This window comes from Leptodactylus fuscus, chromosome 4 (genome assembly GCF_031893055.1).
Source record: "Leptodactylus fuscus isolate aLepFus1 chromosome 4, aLepFus1.hap2, whole genome shotgun sequence".
Classification (NCBI taxonomy): domain Eukaryota; kingdom Metazoa; phylum Chordata; class Amphibia; order Anura; family Leptodactylidae; genus Leptodactylus; species Leptodactylus fuscus.
In genome coordinates this window covers 34,519,214-34,541,514 of record NC_134268.1, presented here as the reverse complement: position 1 = coordinate 34,541,514, position 22,301 = coordinate 34,519,214, and the positions used below count along the sequence as shown (strand labels likewise).

The 22,301-nt window shown below is 42.1% G+C and overlaps 1 protein-coding gene across 1 annotated transcript in view; it reads right to left on the bottom strand.

Moving 5' to 3' along the window:
- Positions 1–515: 515 nt before the first annotated feature.
- CPQ (carboxypeptidase Q) overlaps positions 516–22,301 on the bottom strand; it is a 327,320-nt gene continuing 305,534 nt past the window's right edge. The window contains exon 8 of the mRNA XM_075270330.1: positions 516–1,391. Within this exon, the coding sequence (XP_075126431.1) occupies positions 1,231–1,391 (161 nt within the window). The 3' untranslated portion in view covers positions 516–1,230. The remainder of the gene's footprint in view (positions 1,392–22,301) is intronic.

Genomic DNA, 22,301 nt, shown 5'->3' with positions numbered 1-22,301 from the left:
AAAAAGATGATCTGAGCAAGGCTCATGGAGAGGTTTACATCAAAAAAGCCAAAAAAAGTGAATTACTATAAAGCAGCCGAGCTAGGTCTCCATGACAAAACATTATAAAGGCGTAGACCTGATAGTTGTATAGTAACATAACAGGAGCAGATATTAAAGAGGCTTGCTGGTGCGCAAAAGTTGTAGAAATGAGTTGCATGGTGTTAAAAAAAAAATCAAACAAAAAATACTCACCTCACTGTTTCCCTGCTGCTCCTATTCCGAAAATGGTCCCAATGGATACCTAGGAAATTACTACTAGTGGTGGTAGCTAATTTGGTATAGAGAGGTAGAGACCAGCAGGGCCTAAACAGCACTGGAATCAGACTGGCTGGAGACCAGTCAGTAACCAATAAAAGAAACAATACTCACCTCACCGTTCCCCTGCTGCTCCTGTTCTGTCAATGGTTGCTCTGGATACATAGAAAATTACTACTCAGCCACTTGTTGGCTATGATGATCTGCCTGACCATAAACCAAAGGAGTGGTATTACTTTTCTGTAGAAAAGTAGAGACCAGCAGGGCCTAGCGAGTACTGGAATAAGACTAGCTGGAGATCAATAGGTAACCAATAAAAGAAGCAATAGTCACCTCACTGATTTCCTGCTGCTCCTATTCCAAAACTGGTCCCTCCTTCTTGGTTCCTCCCAACACTCAGGAAATGACTGATCAGCCAATCGCTGATCACTTCATCCTTAGCCTGATCGAGCAGCATGTCCTTTGTGTTGAGAGGGATCGGGGGGTAGAGCCCATGGGACCCATGGGAGTGGCAGTAGATCAGTGAGTAACCAAGCCAAAAATAAAAATAAAAAAATTATCCAACAGAAAATCCTTCACATTCACTATAGAAAAATAAAGCTTTGGATCCTAATATATCATAGTAATACAAAAAGAGCCGATACTAACACACTATAGTAACATGAGAGTGGACGAGATACTAATACAGTAATGTAACAGAAGTAACTTCCAATCTACTGTAGAAATATAACATAGATGTAACAGGATTGTACAATAGAGTAAAATCACAAGTACAGGACGAATATTCACAGGTTGGAGAGAAATAAAGAGAAATAATCAAGTTTTGCCTAATGAAATAAAATCCACATTAAATGGGAATGCTCAGAAGATATAATGATGGCGGAGAGGAGCGAACATGCTTCATGGCTTCCCCGTGACCTCTCTTTCTTCTCATTATCTCGGCAACATTTCCTCCAAGTCAGCAACTACGTAAGCAACGACAGTCCAGATAGCAGTGCAAAGATTCATCCAGATGGGGTTCTGGACCGTCATTGTGTCTCCTTCCGAATGATGGAACCAGAAATATTTACTGATGTCATCAAGAATACTTGCACCTAGGACAGAGATCACATAATGTTATTATTTTCAGCTAACCACTGGGTGCTCATGACCCACACAGCCACCCAAACAGCCCATTCATGGGGGGAATCTGGACAGGGATTGGACGTGAGCTTTTGGCTCAGATACTTCTACAAAAACTAGTCGTCGATTAGCCTCCTATACAGTGGGGCTAGTAAGGTGTGAGACCTTGTGACACAATTTTGTTGGTGATTCAGCCATGGACACTGCAGCAAGATTGAGTAGGAACCTTCTACTTTCTTAGTAGCAGTCTCAGCATCTCCATACCTTTAGTAGTCACACTGTACCATAATAGGAGCCACCACAGTAACTGCAATAATAGGCAATGGTACGATAGAACAACCGCTCCAGGCTCCATCGGCCCTGTCCTCCTCCTCTAACAGGAAGTTACATGTGATTGGTCAATCAGGCTGCTTACATAACTTCCTGTTTCGCACAGAATTGAAGACAACTCTAACAAATTAGTTCTGGTGGTCGAGGAGAACGATGCCCTGGGTTACTAACACAGAAGTCTAGGACTGTCCAGGAGCTGCGGCCCATGTAATAACTGTGTGATATTGTGTGACCATGTAAATGTCACCTCTATAAATCATACGAACTTGTGCAGCCTTGCGTGAAAGCCATTGGTAGTTATTGAATATGTCTTGAAAGGTGAATGTTATTGTACATTAAGCCTGTGATATATTCTGGCGGCTGATATAAGTGTGAGCGTACGGTGTGTCACCTACTATTTCTGCTTTGTTGATGTCCACCTTTACTTAAAGGGGTTGTCTGAGACTGATGTGCAATGGATATGGATGATTTATTTGCAGAATAGGTCATTGGTATCAGATTGGGGGGGGGGTCTGACACCCACGCCGATCAGCTGTTGGAAACTGTATACAAGGTATATGGCTGATATTGTTGAAGTGAATGGGTGCTGAGCTGTGGTTCCCCAGTGCCATGACTACAATGTATGGAGAAGACTTACGGAGACGTACACTGTAGCATTGGAAGTGGAACTGCAGCTCTCTTCCTATTCACTTTAATAGGAGCAGAGCTGCTTCAGGCTGTATACCTAGTATATAGCTCTAGAATTATAACCACTATCAATGAACTGTTTGTTATATTATTTGTGCAGAGAGCGTTCTGAGTAGAGGCATTAGTGGCTGCCGTACAGGCGCTCATCCCAACGCTCACAAGGGTCTGCTGCTTTACAGGGAGCCAATTTACCTATCAGTATATTTTTGGCATGTGGGAGGAAACCCTCGCAAGCACAGATAGAATATACAAACTCCTTGCAGATACTGTCCTTGGTCGGCACTAACCACTTATAGCCACAACCACTTAGCCATAAAGAACTGTATGGAATTCACATCTGGTCAATGTGGCAACAGAATATAAAGACACGATGCAAAGGCATACCCGATGAAAATTATTTCTAAATAAGGCTCTGTTCAGATGATGGTTTTACTTGACATTTACCAGATTAAAATAAAAACGAATGCAAAAAATGGCCAAAAAAACAGACAGGAAAGGCCCCATTTTTTTTTTTTTTTTTTTTTTTTTTAACATTGATTGGGTTGAGCCGATCTTGAGATTTCAGGATCGATTTTAAAATCCGATTTCCGATCATTTTCCATCGCGATTGTGAAATTTGCTCCGATCCCGATCGATCAACCCTAGTCAATGTTTCTCTATGGAAAAAGTCACTTTTGGGGTTGAGCCAATCTTGAGATAACCTCCGTCCTCAATCCCACTGGAAAAGATTGGGATCGGAATTCTGATTGCGATCGTGAAATTTACTTGATCACCGATCGGAATCCGATCTTTTACAATTTTGCTCAACCCTATGTCTTTGTAAATAGATGACCATCCATTCGCATCCAATTTTTTTTTTATCTTTAGAAGTAAAAAAAAGCCATCTGAATAGAGCCTAAATCTATTGAAAGAATATTAAACCTAGTCAAGGGGGCAGGGCTTAATCTTTTGTCTTATTGCAGACATAATACAACTGGGAAGTGCTGGCTCCAGCCAGTTGTCTTACAGCCATTTAGGATTTAGAAAACTTCCTTATACATTTCTCAATTTTGTTGCCATATAAGACAAATTAAAACCAAGGGAAGATGAAGGGAAGGGGTTCAAGGATTTTTTTTTAAAGGGATCCTATCATTAGAATCCCTTTTTTTATAACTAACACGTAGGAATAGCCTTAAGAAAGGCTATTCTTCTCCTACCTTTAGATGTCTTCTACTCACCGCCGTTTGGTAGATATTCAGTTTTCTGTCTTTATGCAAATGAGTTCTCTCGCAGCACTGGAGGCATCCCCAGTGCTGCGAGAGAACTCTCCAGTGCTGACTCCATCTTCTTCAGGAACCGGCCTCTACGCATCGTCTTCTGGCTTAGCTTTCAATCTTTTACGCATGCGCAATCGGCTCTGCCAGTGGGCAAAGCCAACTGCACCTGTGTGTGGCCATTTTTTTTGTGGCTGCTTATGCGAGCTCTTGTAGTAAGCGGCCACAAAAAATGGCCACGCGCAGGTGCAGTCGCCTCTGCCAGCGGGCCTCAGGCATAGAAGATTGAAAGCCAGGCCAGAAGACAACACGTAAAGGCCAGTTCTGAAGAAGATGGAGGCGGTGCTGGATAGTTCTCTCGCAGCATTGGGGACGCCCCCAATGCTGTTTGAGCCCTGGGTCCCGCTCCCAGTGCTGTTAGAGAACTCAATAGCATAAAGACAAAAAACAGAATATCTACCAAATGGCAACGAGAAGACATCTAAAGGTAGAAGAAGAATAACCTTTCTTAAGGCTATTTCTACGTGTTAGTTAGAACAAAAGGGATTCTAATGATAGGATCCCTTTAAAATTAATTTTTATGGATTTTCTGTGTTTAACGTTCCTTTAATAGAGATCAATCAAATATCAATTAGAGGAAACCCTTATGAAATACCAAAGAGAATCCTCGGAGGTTTCACAAGTGAATGATGTGTCCATTTAGTGTAAGTATAAACCAGAGTCACCTGATATGGACATCCCATTGAGGCAAGACAAAGAATAAGAGATACAATTTCACAGTGTGTTTCTTCCCCTTTAGAAAACCTCAATTACTTACATTTCCCTTCCTTGCTCTGTGAGCTGAATTTACATTTTGATTTCTTTTCCGAGAACTCGGCATCTCGGCTCTTATCTTGCGATAATAATTACTTTGCCACCAATGGAAAGCGCGCCGTACCTTTAGTAAAGTGGCAGTTAATTAAAGCCGAACACCCACTTCAGAGTCTAATGAATTATCTAGTAAAGGTCTTATGTAATATAATACTGTCTGTAATCACACTGGCTTAAAGAAAACTCATTTATATTGACCCGGATTGGGGGGAAAAAAAACGACATTTATTAAATATGACAGCTTGAAATATATTTCTGCGAGAATCGGAAGATGAGGAAACTTTGTACAATGCAATGCAGAAGGGAATTAGATTGGAACTAAAGAGAGGTCTGTGATGGGGACAGTAGAAATAGAGGTTATTAGAATGGAGACTTTTCGCAAAAAGAAGATTTTGTAGATAGATTTATACGCCAATGAGATAAACCTACAACCAACGTAGCTAGACAGAATGAGGGGTGCAGAGATTTTATTATCCTTGTCCCAAATGCCAAGGCTTTGGAGTTAAATGGGAACCAGGAACCAGAAGTTCGTGTTGGATCTGCAGTCACTGGTGAAGGAATGATACGGAAACCAGATGGTCCAATGGGATTATTTTATTATGGTATAGCACGACGCGTTTCGGGCCACTACGGTCCCGTTTTCAAGTGCAAATGAAACTCTGTATCCAGTCTTCATCCAAAGGTCACACAGGAATCACACAGGAACTGCAAAGCTGTAATGCTCATAGGAGCAGGATTCACGGCCAGCCTCTATTCTCGTTAATGCACTCCAAGAGATCCCATAGACATTAACGTCACATGCATTTTGTCTAAAGAGTCCTGATGCACAAGAAACTCAGGATGCAAAGTCTTTGGAGTTGGTAGGCAATATCAACAGCTTCAACTCCTCTTTTTATCATGGCCTGACTACGACTCCATCATAAGAACAGCCATGGTCAGACAGAAGCGGTGAAACTCCTCTAATTCATCCTCAAACCCAATGAGAGCAAATATGCAACAAACTAAGAATCTAATATTTACATCATATCATTGAAAGGAATGAGCCATTTTAGTTTAAAGCCAGAGTCAGTGACTTTTTTCCATTCCTGAATCCACCAAAAATTGCTCCCAATTCCAACTTCACAGCCCTGCCATATGCATAGGCATGCTTTTAAAGTCCTAGCCCTAAATACAAAATCTGTAGTAGGGATCCCATCTACCATGTACAATTTATAATACTGGTGACAGCGGGGACTTTAGACTCTTCTTTCGGCACCAGATCTCAGGTAAAACTACTTCTACTCGCTGCGCTTTGAGTCCCTGACAGATTTTTCTGTCGTAGACTAAACCAACTAAGAGGCGTAAAGATATTCTAGACAGATTTATTATCCAGAATCAGACACAATGATAAATCTAGCAAATTTAGATAGTAAATCTGCCCCAATGGCTTGAGGCTGGGGCAGTTTTTTTTGTTCCAGATTTTGTTGCAGTTTTTTGAGTCAAAGCCAGGACTAGATTGAGCAGAAGTTAGAGGTTTAAGAGCTTAATATATATATATATATATATATATATATATATATATATATATATATATATATATATATACAGTCCTATGAAAAAGTTTGGGCACCCCTATTAATCTTAATCATTTTTAGTTCTAAATATTTTGGTGTTTGCAGCAGCCATTTCAGTTTGATATATCTAATAACTGATGGACACAGTAATATTTCAGGATTGAAATGAGGTTTATTGTACTAACACAAAATGTGCAATATGCATTAAACCAAAATTTGACCAGTGCAAAAGTATGGGCACCTCAACAGAAAAGTGACATTAATATTTACTAGATCCTCCTTTTGCAAAGATAACAGCCTTTAGTCGCTTCCTGTAGCTTTTAATCAGTTCCTGGATCCTGGATGAAGGTATTTTGGACCATTCCTCTTTACAAAACAATTCAAGTTCAGTTAAGTTAGATGGTCGCCGAGCATGGACAGCCCGCTTCCAATCATCCCACAGATGTTCAATGATATTCAGGTCTGGGGACTGGGATGGCCATTCCAGAACATTGTAATTGTTCCTCTGCATGAATGCCTGAGGATTTGGAGCGGTGTTTTGGATCATTGTCTTGCTGAAATATCCATCCCCGGCGTAACTTCAACTTCGTCACTGATTCTTGAACATTATTCTCAAGAATCTGCTGATACTGAGTGGAATCCATGCGACCCTCAACTTTAACAAGATTCCCGATGCCGGCATTGGCCACACAGCCCCAAAGCATGATGGAACCTCCACCAAATTTTACAGTGGGTAGCAAGTGTTTTTCTTGGAATGCAGTTTTTTTTGGACGCCATGCATAACGCCTTTTTGTATGACCAAACAACTCAATCAGTCCACAGGACCTTCTTCCAAAATGAAGCTGCCTTGTCCAAATGTGCTTTTGCATACCTCAGGCGACTCTGTTTGTGGCGTGCTTGCAGAAACGGCTTCTTTCTCATCACTCTCCCATACAGCTTCTCCTTGTGCAAAGTGTGCTGTATTGTTGACCGATGCACAGTGACACCATCTGCAGCAAGATGATGCTGCAGCTCTTTGGAGGTGGTCTGTGGATTGTCCTTGACTGTTCTCACCATTCTTCTTCTCTGCCTTTCTGATATTTTTCTTGGCCTGCCACTTCTGGGCTTAACAAGAACTGTCCCTGTGGTCTTCCATTTCCTTACTATGTTCCTCACAGTGGAAACTGACAGGTTAAATCTCTGAGACAACTTTTTTTATCCTTCCCCTGAACAACTATGTTGAAAAATCTTTGTTTTCAGATCATTTGAGAGCGGGCTGTCCATGCTCGGCGACCATCAAACTTAACTGAACTTGAATTGTTTTGTAAAGAGGAATGGTCCAAAATACCTTCATCCAGGATCCAGGAACTGATTAAAAGCTACAGGAAGCGACTAGAGGCTGTTATCGTTGCAAAAGGAGGATGTACTAAATATTAATGTCACTTTTCTGTTGAGGTGCCCATACTTTTGCACCGGTCAAATTTTGGTTTAATGCATATTGCACATTTTGTGTTAGTACAATAAACCTCATTTCAATCCTGAAATATTACTGTGTCCATCAGTTATTAGATATATCAAACTGAAATGGCTGCTGCAAACACCAAAATATTTAGAACTAAAAATGATTAAGATTAATAGGGGTGCCCAAACTTTTTCATAGGACTGTATATATATATATAGTCCTTCTTTCTGTCCTTTATAAATTTGGGAGGTGTGCATTAGTTCCAGCTCAGTGGAGAACATAACATCTAGACCTTGAAATTTGATTGTGAGTGCAGACATAACGTCTAACCCCTTAACACAAAATAATGTACATGTCATATATTCCTTCATCTATGGGGCATACTGGTCACAGATTCATGTACAATACATGTATGCCATTGTGATCACACTAGCACGTACAATAGAAGGAACAGTAGTCTTGTCCCTTGTTCCTTCTCCTCTCTCATTATTGCTACGGTTTTCTTTCCATGTAATTCTACCAGGAATAACTAACAAATAGATGGAAAAAGCCCAAGGGAACATAATATAAGAAATCCAGGGATACTGGACTGCAAATACCTAACATGATGCAGCTAAAAAGACCCAGACACAGAAAAAATGTTGTGTTGGTGCATGGGCACATCACCACTTTGTTCTGTTACACAAGCGCCCGGAACAAGATCCATGTCCAGTGATCAGTTGCTTTTACAGCTGAGAGACTAATGAAGGTTTTCAGGTTTGTCTCTCATTGATTTGTATTGTAGGCTGTATTGATTAGCATTGTAATGTATTGCCTTAGTGATCAGATCCTCTGGGATCATTGTACGGAATAATAAATGGTACCATTATGAAGTACAATATGTCCCACAAACGTTAAAGGAATTCAATCATTGAAATGCAATTTTTTTCCCTAACACATAGGAATAGCCGCTTCACCCAGCTTACTGTGTAAGCTGCCATAGGAAAATTGCCGTGCACATGCGCAGTCGGCTCTGCCCGAGGCCCGATGGCAGAGCCAACTGCACATGCCTAGAAGTTTGAAGCCAGCGCTGGAAGACGAAGCAGGGAGAGGCCGTTCCAGACGAAGATAGAGGCGTCGCTCTATATTTCTCTCGCAGCATTGGGGCTTTCTACCGAAGGGTGGCACGGAGAAAACATCTAAAGCTAGGAGAAGAATAGCCTTTAAGACTATTCCTACGTGTTAGGGAGAAAAAAATGCATTTTAATGATTGAATCCCTTTAAGAATGTAGCTCTGTGAACAGAAAAATAAAAAAAAAGTTGGAAGGCGAGGAGTCAATAATAAACATCTGCCTGCGACAGGAAGGGGTTAAATAAAGTGCATTACATTTTGGTCTAGAATGACACGTTCTACGAAATGAGACTAAGTTGCCTGAAAAGTCAGTGCCCATTTAAGGGGTTAAATGGCAATATGTCTCCCATTATCTCTTGACCCATCACGCTGTAGCTCCCCATGCCATCCATACACCTCTCTGTGTTTTTGTATACTTTTCCCTTGCTCTGATCAGGTTTACGACTAGACGATATTTGTTGTAGTAGTGGTTATCATTTGTGAATGATACTCACGAGTTCTGAGTCACTGCTATATTACAGGGAAATTGTAATCTAATGGAAGGTATCTGGCTCCGGGCTGGATGGAGATGAGGTATGTATTGACTAAAGCCAGTCCATTCACATAGCATATAATACCGTACATATTACCAGATACGTGAGCGCTGAATCATCAGGTGAAGTGCTCTGTATTCATGTCAGGCTGCTGACGGAAAGGTCATGTATTGTAAAGGGATCCAGCCACAACATTACCAGCTCATTCCAATCATGTCTTCCTCTTCTCTATCGGATGTTTTTTGGCCAATATGTCCTCATAACGAAGTGAACTGGAAAGGTCACAAGTTTGTAGGATCACATCTTATTACTGGTTGAAGTATTAGGAGTTGGGATGTCGGTGACTAAATATAATTTATTGTCCAATTATTTCTAATTTCTGCTTGTCTGAACTTAAAGGCGTTGTCCCATCTGCAGATGAAGACGTCCAGACCTCAGATGATTGATGGTTGGTCTGGCTTTGTTAGCCTCCAGACATCAGTGGTTATGTCTAGGGAAAGTTCTGTGTTCCCTTTGCAACGAAAATCTGTAATGGGGCCCCTACTTACCTTGTACCATTTAGAATATTGGTATATTTTATGTGGCCCCTTTAGGGTTCAGGGCCCAGTAGTGACTGCACCCCCTATAGTCTTGTCCTTCTGATCTGCATCCAACACAAATGTAGTATAAAGCTGGCTATACATACAACTGGAAGATGTCTGGACCCAAGAACAAAGATGAAATCCATCTACCGATCCTCATCTCCTACAACGGCTGCCATCAGAAGAAAGTCTGGAGTCCTCCATATATATCAGATGGTTAGCTGATCCTGCCAAAACCAGTAGGCTCGGTCGATACAAATGTGCATGGTCTGCTTAACATGGGAGCAACGGGCCCAATGGTAATGTAGCCCAATCTGCTATGGCTACCTTCACCAGCAGGTCTACAATATGTAAAGCTTTATTTGGTCTCCCGAATTGGTGCAGTTTTAACACTTTGTTGGGCCCAGTACAAAGATTTCATAACTTGGCTCCCCATCACCACTACTTAGAAATACCTGACCCGCACAAATTATAATGGCCCCTACATTGTATAATGCCTCTTAGGTTAAGTTCACAAGGGGGGGAGTTGGGGCGGATTTTGGCACCGAGAGTGATGCGGGGAGCCGCGACACTCTTGGGTCAAAACCCGCCTGCCACGACTGTCGCGGTCGCAGCGCCTCCCCCAGAGTTGGCTCAAATGAATAGGCCGACTCTGGAGGTTGCTGCCGCCAGGTGGACGCACCGTGGAGACCGCCTGAAGAAAGGGCAGCCCGCTGCCCTGGCGGTCTACATAGATCACCATTGTGAGGGTGCGTACTATGACGTGGATTACGCGCCATAATCCGCCCCCTCTGTGCCCGTGTGAATTGGCCATTAGTGGCCCTCACAGAGTCTAATGTCTTCTTAGTAGTCCGTTCTTGGTCAGCCAGTGTCAGCAGAGTCCCTCCAAACAGGCTAACAAAAGAAGAGGGTCGCTGACCTCATTGATGTCAATGGCCTTAATATAGTAAGCTTCTCCTCAATTGACCAACTTCTATGTTTGCTTACAACTGAAAGCCATCTTTTCTTTGTCTGTGCAAAATTCCATACACTGGAAGAGACCTGTAGCTCTGTGCATACTGATCTGCCTGCTTCATGGAAGGAACATCAGATTTATTATGACCCTTATGCAGACAAGGCCATAGGAGAAGTGAACCAAGCCAAGTCAATACATTTAGGCTGCTTTCATATTAACTACACGTTTGAAAACAGCCGTACATACTAGTGTATTTCCATGTTCTACACATGTCCGATTCCTGTGCCATCCGCGCTGTCTAATTTATTTTTCAGCATTACCTAGCAATGAATCTGTGAACAACAGACAGAACAGATTACGTCGGTGCGCACTCCTTTTTATTTTTCACTGACCTGGGCGAGTAGAGAAAAATAAATTTTGTGCATGCCGAAATTTTGTCTCAGCATCTATAGCTCGGTGAAAAAAATGGACATGTGAATAGCTCCATTGACTTTAATCGGTTTGTGTGCATTTATTACACACTGCGCATGGACTGAAAAGTTGTTAGGGTCAAAGGGCCCTTAAAGGAATTATCCAGGAACTGGACAAACGATGGAGGGATCCAGGGCAGGTGTAACGTTAAAAAACAAAACAAAACATACTCACCTGTCCTGAGCACTCCAATGTCCACCACCACAGTCCTCTCGGTGACAACTAGTGGCCTCAGCAGTCTCTGGAGAGGGGCTGGTGACCTAGGTGGGCGACGTCACAGGTCCCTCTCTAGCGACCACTAAAGCCACCGATTGGTCTAAGCAGCCACAATGGGCGCAGAGTTTCCAGGAACTGAGGAAGGGCACGACCGCACTAAGGTGGTGGACAACAGAGCGCCAGGGACAGGTGAGTATGTTTTTCGTTATGTTACATCTGCTCCAGACTCTTCTGCCATTTGTCCAATTTCTGGACCATCCCTTTAATATCACCAAGGGTGCAAAAACTTTTTCCTACAACAGTAGCAATATGCATAAAAAATGCTATTTTAGCAAGTTCCATTTAACCCCTGATGTAATCTGTTCTGGAGGATTCCAGGCACCTATTCGGGTTGCGATACTTTTTTGTACACTTTATGTAATTTTTTTCCGTTACCACTGCAGCCTATAGCTTTGTATTGTAAATGTGAACGCTATCCCTGTGATATTCTCCGTTCTCGTGTGCTTGTGCGATTCGATCGACTCTGACCTGCGCTAAATTACCATGCTAATAAGTGAAGTAACCGGCGACTTCATCTTGTTTTACATATTTTTTAAAGCACAATTTTCTTATCAGGAATGTAAATGACATTTTCCTGCACGGCGGTAATTAGCGAGACGATATTCATGCATAATTTACCTTCTAAATAAATTATAGGCAGAGGTCTGGATAATTGGAATGACCAAACTGCAATGAATCAACTTTACACCAGATTTTTTTGGAGCTTGTTATTAGAAATTGAGTACTTTTTTCCCCCCGATTTAATGAGATGAATTATTATGCTCCGCATTGTACGGAAGGACGATATATCATCTCCATGACAGACGGCGCAGGCCTCCATCATAGCCAGCCCAAAGTACGGATTTGGATAAACTTTCGTATGGAGATCGGTCAGGTGTGGGATGACGATGTAGTGAAAGATAATAAATCAGAATTCATAAGTAACGTAATACATCAAAGAGAAGGAGGATGTATACACCCACTGCTTAGGGGAGGTATTCTCCACGGGTCACGGAGTCAGCTATTAAACATTTGGATATTTGCATAGAATTACATTTAAAGACGTTTAGATTAAGGTAGAACTAAACTTTTTTTTACTTAATGGAGATGAATGGAATAAATTTTGGAAAATAGTTTCTTAACCAGTTCCAGCCCAGTGACGTTCTATTTTAAGCAAATAGTGGGGACCTAAGTAATAATATGTCATGAACATGGCGCCTGCTCAAGACCTGAACCGGGGCCATCAGGAGAAGATGTCAGCAGTATGCTCCAATGGCTGCAAGCGGTGAAAACACCATTCTCAAGGTTTTAATGTCTTAGATATCACCACGGAGTGGCGTAACTAGTAATAGCGGGGCCCCATGGTGAACTTTTGACATAGGGCCCCCCCCAACCGACATTCCTCCCCCACACACATTCCTGCACACAGTATTATGGACCCATAGTGGCCCCTGCACACAGTATTATGCCCCATAGTGGCCCCTTGTACACAGTATTATGCCCCCATAGTGGCCCCTGCACACAGTATTATGCCCCATAGTGGCCCCTTGTACACAGTATTATGCCCCCATAGTGGCCCCTGCACACAGTATTATGCCCCATAGTGGCCCCTGTACACAGTATTATGTCCATTAGTGGCCCCTGCACACAGTATTATGCCCCATAGTGGCCCCTGTACACAGTATTATGCCCCATAGTGGCCCCTACACACAGTATTATGCCCCATAGTGGCCCCTGCACACAGTATTATCCCCCATAGTGGCCCCTGTACACAGTATTATGCCCCATAGTGGCCCCTACACACAGTATTATGCCCCATAGTGGCCCCTGTACACAGTATTATGACCCATAGTGACCCCTACATACAGTATTATGTCCCATAGTGGCCCCACGGTGGCTCAGTGGTTAGCACTGCAGCCTTGCAGTGCTAGAGTCCTGGGCTCGAATCCTGACAGAGACAACATCTGCAAGGAGTTTGTATGTTCTCCCTGTGTTTGCGTGGATTTCCTCCCATTCTACAAAGACATACTGATAGGAGAAAAAATATACATTGTGATCTCATGGTGATTGGGCTCACAATTAACACTTAAAGAAAAACCCATAGGACTTTATTTTTATATTGTTTTTATTTTTGCATGTGTTTTAATTTTTTATTATATCCAGAAAAAAAATAGACAAAATAGGAAGGAAATCGTGTCTGTTTTTCACTTTTCTTCTCTTTTTTATTTATTAACACAAAGTGCGACTGAAAAACTTTATAAAATAGTTTTTCCTCTCCGTTATGGTAATTTTTATTCTGTATGGTCTCGTCAGGGGTGGGGCTATAACCTATAATAATGGTGTTTTATTTAATTTTTTTTTTTAATTATTTCATTTACATTTTTTTTAACTTTTCTATTATTTATTTATTTATTTTTACATTGTGTCCCCATAAGGTGATAAGAGACCTTTGAGGACATCTGATCACTGTTTCTTTTGTACTGGAGGCTGGTTTCCCCAGCAACTGGGGCTGGTACATTTACCTACATTTACCTTATTTGCAGGACGAATCCAGCCTCCTGCATGTTGTATATACAGCTTACAAAGCTGATCTGGGTCCTGTAGGACCCACCAGCAGCTCTTGTAAGATGCTGACACCGGCGGATTACGTGACCGCCGGGACAGAGGGCGGCAACATCATGGTGGCGCCCATAGCTTTGTATACAGTGCCCATTGAGTAGACACAGCGATCGAGAAGGCAGGGAAGGTAATAAACCTTCCCTGCCTTCTCTCTGGGAGCTCTGGCTGATGTTACAGCCGGCTCCCAGTATTAGCAGCTGCACGATCTCGTGCAGCTGCTGCATTCTGCTTGGACGTACCGACGCCCTCTCCTTACAGAAATGACTCATCTAATGCTGTAAACAGTCTCATATCTCTTTGTCCCCCTCCTTATCTTCTCCATAGACTGCATTGTAACTGATCCTGCCTGTGTATGGAGACTGAAATCACTCAGATAAGAAGATGCAGCGCTTATCTTATCTGTTGCAAAGTTTCTTCGCTTCACCTTTCTAACAAATCTCCAGTTCCATGGCCAGCATAGTCTGTATACGTCATCCATGACCCGCTATCTACCTCCTTTGTTTTCTATGCAGTACTGTATCGGCACAATGATTGTTAACCATACAAGTACAGAAATTTTTGAAGAGAAGACACAATGACATCTTCCTCATTATTTTGTCACTGAAAGAAATTCAGTGGTGACATTTTGAGCACCTCATGACATGAAGGTACAGGGACAGATAAAAGTTTTTCAGTGTCGATGGCCCTGCATACAGTAACCTAGATCTTTGCTTCCTTGAGATCTGAAGGATGGGGGAGTGGACAGCCTTTTTTTGATCAAAGTGATGATGGTGAGTGTTAGGGACATGCTTTTGTCTATCTCCACCTATCTCTGTACGGTAAAGTTTATTGTTTTAGAGATAGATATTCTATATACAACGCTACACATGTTCCCTGTAGTCAAGTGGCCCCAGTGTGGCTTAAAATGGTGACAACATTAAAGAGGACCTTTCATGTCCTCGGGCACATGTGGTTTTATATACCGCTAGTAAGCTGACAGTGTGCTGAATTCAGCGCACTGTCGGCTTTCCCATTATGTTCCCTAGAGCACGAGATATCAGTGCTATTACCAATATTTCTTCACCGTCAGAAAGGTGTTCCTAACCGTCTAGCTGGGGTGTGAGGAACGCCCCTCCTAACAGTACTGTCCATAGTGCTATACTGTCAGAAGGGGTGTTCCTTACCGTCCATCCATGATGCTAAACTGTGAGGAACGCCCCCTGTCCATAGACTAGTACTGAAAGAGTGTTCCTTATCACTCAGCATCATCGTTGGCAGTATAGAGCTATGGACAGTACTGTCAGGAGGGGCGTTCCCAGCTAGACTGTCAGGAACGCCCTTCTGATGGTGAAGAGATATCGGTAACAGAACCAATATCTCTTGCTCTAGGGCACATAACGGGAAAGCCGACAGTGCGCTGAACTCAGTATATAAAACCGCATGTGCCGAAGACATGAAAGGTCCTCTTTAAGGGCTAGTTCACACGTGGGCAAAGGGGCGGATTTTGACAGCGGATTTCGCTTCAAAATCCGCCCCTTTACAATGGTGGTCTATGCAGACCGCCAGGCTTCTTTTCTCCGCTAGCGGCGGGCTGCTGCTAGCGGAGAAAAGAAGCGACCTGCCCTATCTTCCGCCCCCGGCAGCACCCTCCTATGTTGGCTCATTCATTTGAGCCGACAGCGGAGGGGAAAGCCGCGACCGCGATGGTCGCGGAAGGCGGCTTACCAGAGAGAGACGCGGCTCGCTGCGGCTCTCTCGGTGTCAAAACCCGCGCGGGCAGTTCACGTGTGAACTAGCCCTAAGGGTTTTTTGGCTGTGAAACCTGGTACTTTAGTGTATCTGCCATATTTACTGACCTGAAATGTAGGCAGAAAGATGGACTCCTAGCAATATATATCTATGGAAGCTCGAAGTCCCTCTCTCCCTGCAAAATACCGTATTAGTATGGGATAATAAATCCACCATACACAGTGACCGAATTTCACAACAGACTTAGTCGTGTGGATAAGCCCTAACATGCAAGCTAATAGTGTCTAATGCTGGTAGATAAACATACCACAGGGGCAACCCAAACAATTGCATGGGGCCCCCATAGATCAGGGGGCCCAAAACTGACCACATACCAACCATCAGTCACACGAAGGGGGTAATATACTGTGTGGGGACAATTAAGATGCAATATACTATGTGTGGGGAAACTAATATACTACGTGTGGCAATAATAAGGGAGAAGTATGCTATGTGTGTGGGCACTAAGGGGTCAGTATAAGGTGCGTATCTTTGGAAAAAAGCCAAATCTGCGATGATTATAATATATAGCCATGATTGATTTGCTGCTCTATCACAAGCTCCTCACTTTTATCAGGGGCCCATCTACTGTTGTTGCCCAGGGGCCCTATGGTTGGCCATATTTTGCCCATATGTCCTGGTAGATCAGGTTCACAAAGTGTAAGGTCTGCCTGACATGAGAGATTCAGATCACACATTATCCAGTACAGTCTGACTACTTTTATCAGGGAGCGTATAAAATATTTGATTTATATTTAATCCGTGGCGGAATATTTGCTTCTGAACAGCTGGGGACGTAATAACTTTCAGACTGTGTAAATATCATAGTCCTACATACATCTACTTGGAACTTGGTACAGTGTTTAAATGCTAATAAAATATCAGCCGGCATTTATATACTATTTTTAATCACAAATTAAATGCTATTTTTCTAAGGAAACCCTTAAATAGAAGTGCGGCGGGGACGCAGATATTAAATAACAGAAAATTTATCAGCAAAATATCTCATTGCAGAAGAAAATTCTCTAAATACCATAATACTATGAAATGATATTTAAAGGGGAGACCAGAAGTTTATCACAGCATACGTTATAAGTGATCTGGTACACCCACCACCAATAATGTGAACTGGGGTCCTGTGTCCCCATTTAAATACAGGGCTGGTCGAGCATGTGCAGTGCTGCTCCATTCATCTCTATGGGACACCATCTCTGGCAATACCATAGATTTGAACAGGACTCAACCAATGCTCCATTCAAATGGGGGGGGGGGGGGTTGCTTTATGGCTCGCTGCCTAGATTACAGACCATATCTGGGTCAGGCTGATGAGCCAATCCATTTTCCAAGCCACCTCTTCTCTTCATTGTGATAGAAACTTCTATCGACAAGACTTTTTTTTGCTGTTGTAGCTGTATGAGGGCTTGTTTTTTGCAGGGTGAGTTGTATTTTTATAATGGTGTTATTTTAGAGTATATAATATTTGCTGAAGAGCTTTTATTAATTTTGAGGGGAATGCTAAAAAGAAAAAAAAAATTAAACAAAAAACAGTAACTCCTCCACTGTGTAATGCAGCAATGTGGAGCATGGCATCACTAAATACATCGGGCTTTGAGCTACTAATAAGTGGTCCATCATTATTTACGTACTGTATGAGGATCTGGACTTTGCTGTAGGATAGTCTTGGTGTTAGTGACAGCTGACCCAAGTGAGTCAATGAGAAAGGATCAGGCCGTGTTGCGATCAACGGATGATTCAAGGTCAGGGCAGGAACTACAGGATCGGAGTCAGATAGTAAATGTCAAAAACAGGAACACAGCAAAAAACAGGAAAAGGTACTCCTAAACAGGGACTGGCAATCTGGGAATGGGGTGTTTATGGTTGTGGTGGAGACTCAGGGAAGTGTGGCAAGGAGCAGTACGATAGCTCAGTGGATAGCCTTGCAGCGCTGGAGTCCTGGGTTCGAATCCTGCCACAGACAACATCTGCAAGGAGTTTGTATGTTCTCCCTGTGTTTGCATGGGTTTCCTCACACACTCCAAAGACATACTGATGGGGAATGTAGATTGTGATCCCTGTATGAGACAATGACTGACAATATCTGTAAAGTGCTGTGGAATCTAGTACATGAGTATAGTATGGGTATTGGAATGGAACGAGTATTGTGTCAGAATGGTATGAGTATAGAATGGGTATCGTTATGGTACAAGTATATTATGGGTATCGGAATTGTACGAGTATAGTATAGGTATCGGACTGGAAAGAGTATAGTATCGGAATGGTATGAGTATAGAATGGGTATTGGAATGGTATGTGCATAGAATGGTACGAGTATAGTATGGGCATTGGAATGGTACGAAGTATAATATGGGTATTGGAATGGTAGAAGTACAGTATGGGTATCGAAATGGTACAGTATAGAATGGGTATAGGAATGGTATGAGTATAGAATGGTATGGGTATAGTATGGGTATCGGTATGGTATGAGTATAGAATGGTACGAGTATAGTATGGGCATCGGAATGGTACGAAGTATAATATGGGTAACGTAATGGTACGAGTACAGTATGGGTATCGGAATGGTACAGTATAGAATGGGTATCGGAATGGTACGAGTAGAGTATGGGTATCGGAATGGTACGAGTATAGTATGGGTATCGGAATGGTACGACTATAGTATGGGTATCGGAATGGTACGACTATAGTATGGGTATCGGAATGGTACGACTATAGTATGGGTATCGGAATGGTACAGTATATTATGGGTATCGGAATGGTACGAGTATAGTATGGGTTTTGGAATGGTGCGAGTATAGTATGGGTATCGGAATGGTACAACTATAGTATGGGTATCGGAAACCACCCCTGATCTCTGTGGACAGTCACCTGTCAGCCCCCACTGATCAGATATTTCTGGACTTTCCTAAGGATAGACCATAAAAAAATTCCCAGCCAACCCCTTTTTCATTCTGTAATAATTCTATTGTTCTGCTGCCATCTAATAACAAAGTAGTAATACAGGAACTAAACTACAATCTAACAAGGAGCTTACACTATAAAAAGTGATGCTGATGAATAAATATATTCTCGTACATTTACAAAATTCTACGTGCTATATTATCCCAGTGGGAAAGGCCTGAATATAGCAGTAATTGTCCATTAGCAGGTTTTCCTACCATGACTGTTGGATGCCGTGGATGCTAAACATAGTTTAGTTAGTTTAGAGCTAAATAAATCTGTACCATACAGACTGGATTTAGAGCCAACATGCAGAGAATACCGTATTGATCACATAGAAGTCACTATCTGCAAAAGAGAGTCTGTCAGCAGAAAATGTCTTATAAACCTAATCCCATTAGCTTAGAGTAAATTCTACATTTTCCAAGCATGTCACTGGCATTCAGCTATGCGGCCCCAATTTCATGTAAAACATTATTTTATTCATATGATAATGAGGGGTAAAGAGCTTTGTCCAGGAGTCTAATGCTGAGACCAAAATCTGGGTAAGCAAAGGCCCGCCCCCAAAGCACTTACCCTCTCATTTGCATGTGAATTAAGATAATGTTGTATATAAAACTGAATTACAAAGGCATATTTGGAAATTGTATAATCACCACTACAATGTACTCGGATTTACTGCTATCAAACTCCCTTTAAATTAACCCCTTTATGACACTTTGCTTTTTGTCCTTCAGGGCAACACACATGTTTTTGTTTATTTCCTCCATTTTCAAAAAGCCATAACTTTTTTTTATTTTACCAGTGACATAGCCATGTGACCCACTTGATTTTCCCAAGACAGGCTGCATTTTTTATAAGGAACCATTTTGTAGTACATAATATGCATTAAAAACCTATTATTGTTTTTTTGGGGGGGGTGTTTCGTCAGTATGCAAATGAATTCTCTTGCAGCACTGGGGACGGGCCTCGGCGCTCAAACAGCACTGGGGGTGTCCCCAATGCTGCAAGAGAACCCTCCAGTGCCGCCTCCATCTTCTTCAGGAACGAGCTCTTCACGCTTCTTCTTCCGGGAGTTGGCTTCAAACTTCTAGGCCTCGGGCGCATTCCAGCCAGCCATAAGAAAACGGCTGCTTACAATTCTGCATACCAGCGAAAACAGGGATTTCTACGGAACGGCAGCGCGGAGAAGACATCTAAACGTAGGAGAAGAATAGCCTTTCTCAAGGCTAAGTGTTAATGAGAAAATATTCGATTTTAATGGTAGAATCCCTTTAACCTTATACTATAAAGTTGTGTGAGGACTACTTTTTTGCAAGATGAGCTGTAGTTTTTATGGATGCCATTTTGGGGAATCACTTTTTGATCAATTTTTATGAAAGTTTTTGGCAGGCGACATGAAAAAACCTGCAATTTGGCCATTTTGATATGTTTTCTGTTACAGTGTTCACTGCCTGGGATAAATACTCTTCTATCTTATTAGTTTGGGCACTTTAAGATGCAGGGACAGCAGTGATTATATGTTTTTTGTTAATTATGAATATATGTAAAATAAGCAGTAGAAGGGTCTTAAAATTTAAATTTTTTTTTTTCATTTTTTTAATATGTTTAAAAACTTTCAGAAATTTTTTTAGATCCTAGAAGGTTTGAACATGCCAATTAATGATAATTAATGAGTAATGATAATTAGATCACTTATACCATGGACTGAAATATTATAGTATTATAGTCTATGGTAAAATTGCTATGTTCCTAATAAGACCAACTTGACCAATTGAGGCATCTCAATTTTGATCTTGTCCCATGGAGATAGGGGAGCAATTGGTCACCAGAAGGAGCTCCCTCCCTCAATACAACGTTATAGATGCCATTGCTGGTGTACACTGCATTCCGGCACACAGGACCTCCCAAGCCACACCAGAGTTATTAAGGGTTGGAGCCTCTTAATAATTTTAGCGCATGCACAATATTAGGACCAGCACCCCCAGATACTAACTCTATCTGGCAGTTTTGCTTTCTGGCTTTGGACCTGTACATATATTGTCACATGACCTCGTCTTTGTAAATTTACAGGTCCTGCACACACTTTTGCTTTCAGCATCTACCATGTGGTGCAACTTCTGCTACAATTCATGGCAAAAACTTTGATAAAACTGCAATAGGTAACAGATAGAGATGAGCGAGTAGTATTCCATCGAGTAGGTATTCGATCGAATACTACGGTATTCAAAATATGCGTACTCGATCGAATACTACTAGCTATTTGCAGTAAAGATTTTATTCAGAACCAGCATTGATTGGCCGAATGCTATACAGTGTATAGCATTCGGCAAATCAACGCTGGTTTTGCAGCAGGTTCATCTTTGCTATTCGGGAGAGCTGGCAGCTTGCTGTTACGAGGGAGCTTACTTTTTCTCATAGGAACGAACTGACCAGTGTTGATTGGCCAGTGTACAGCATTCGGCCAATCAACACTGGTCAATTCATTCCTATGAGAAAAAGTAAGCTCGCTCATAACAGCAAGCTGCCAGCTCTCCCAACTAGCAAGGACGAGCCTGCAACAAATCAATGCTGGTTCTGCAGCAGGCTCGTCCTTGCTAGTCAGGAGAGCTGGCAGCTTGCGGTTACGAGGGAGCTTACTTTTTATCAGCATGACTGTAAGCGCTGTGCAGTTAAAGCGCATGGACCCCATAGTTTATAATGGGGTCCGTGTGTTTTAACTGCACAGCGCTCCTCCTAAACACTCTCCTCCTGCTATTCGTGGACTTGTTGACTCTCTTTTAGTCGAATAGTGGTTTCCCCTGAAACGAGCATTTTTCCCCATAGACTATAATGGGGTTCGATATTCGATCGAGTAGTCGAGTATTGAGGCTCTACTCGAAACGAATATCGAATCTCGAATATTTCACTATTCGCTCATCTCTAGTAACAGATCTCTGGGCACTATGGGTGGCCATGGGAACCTTCAGATCTGTCCAGGTGCCAAGAACAACCATATTAAGATTTGCCACTGGTTCACTCATTAACTGATAGGAGACAAATATTTAACCACAAAATTTGGAATAAAACAGAAAACCATCAAACTAAGTAAGAGCCTTGTGAGAGAGCTCATCTTGGATCAGGCGAGCGCTGACACATTAGCTCAGTAACGCTCACTTTAATGTATTCTCTTCTGTAACCACGAGAAACTAAATATTATTGGAATGAAATCAGTTTACGGTTTCGTCTCCGGCTCCATCATTACTCCTCCTCACATATTTTTCTAATTATAAAACTGTCAGAATTAAATGTAAAAACATTCTCTGGAAATAGCTTTAATTAGGGAAAATAAAGTAACAAAAATACCAACTTTAATTAAGTTTACTATTCTTTTTTTTTCCTGACAAATTAGGTTATTATACATCTAAGAGCAGAACCCTGCCACTGCTTATAGGAAGCGCTAGTGAGTATGTCATGGCGCTAGGACTGGACAGACGGGTCAAGGGTACAGCAAGTTCTCGA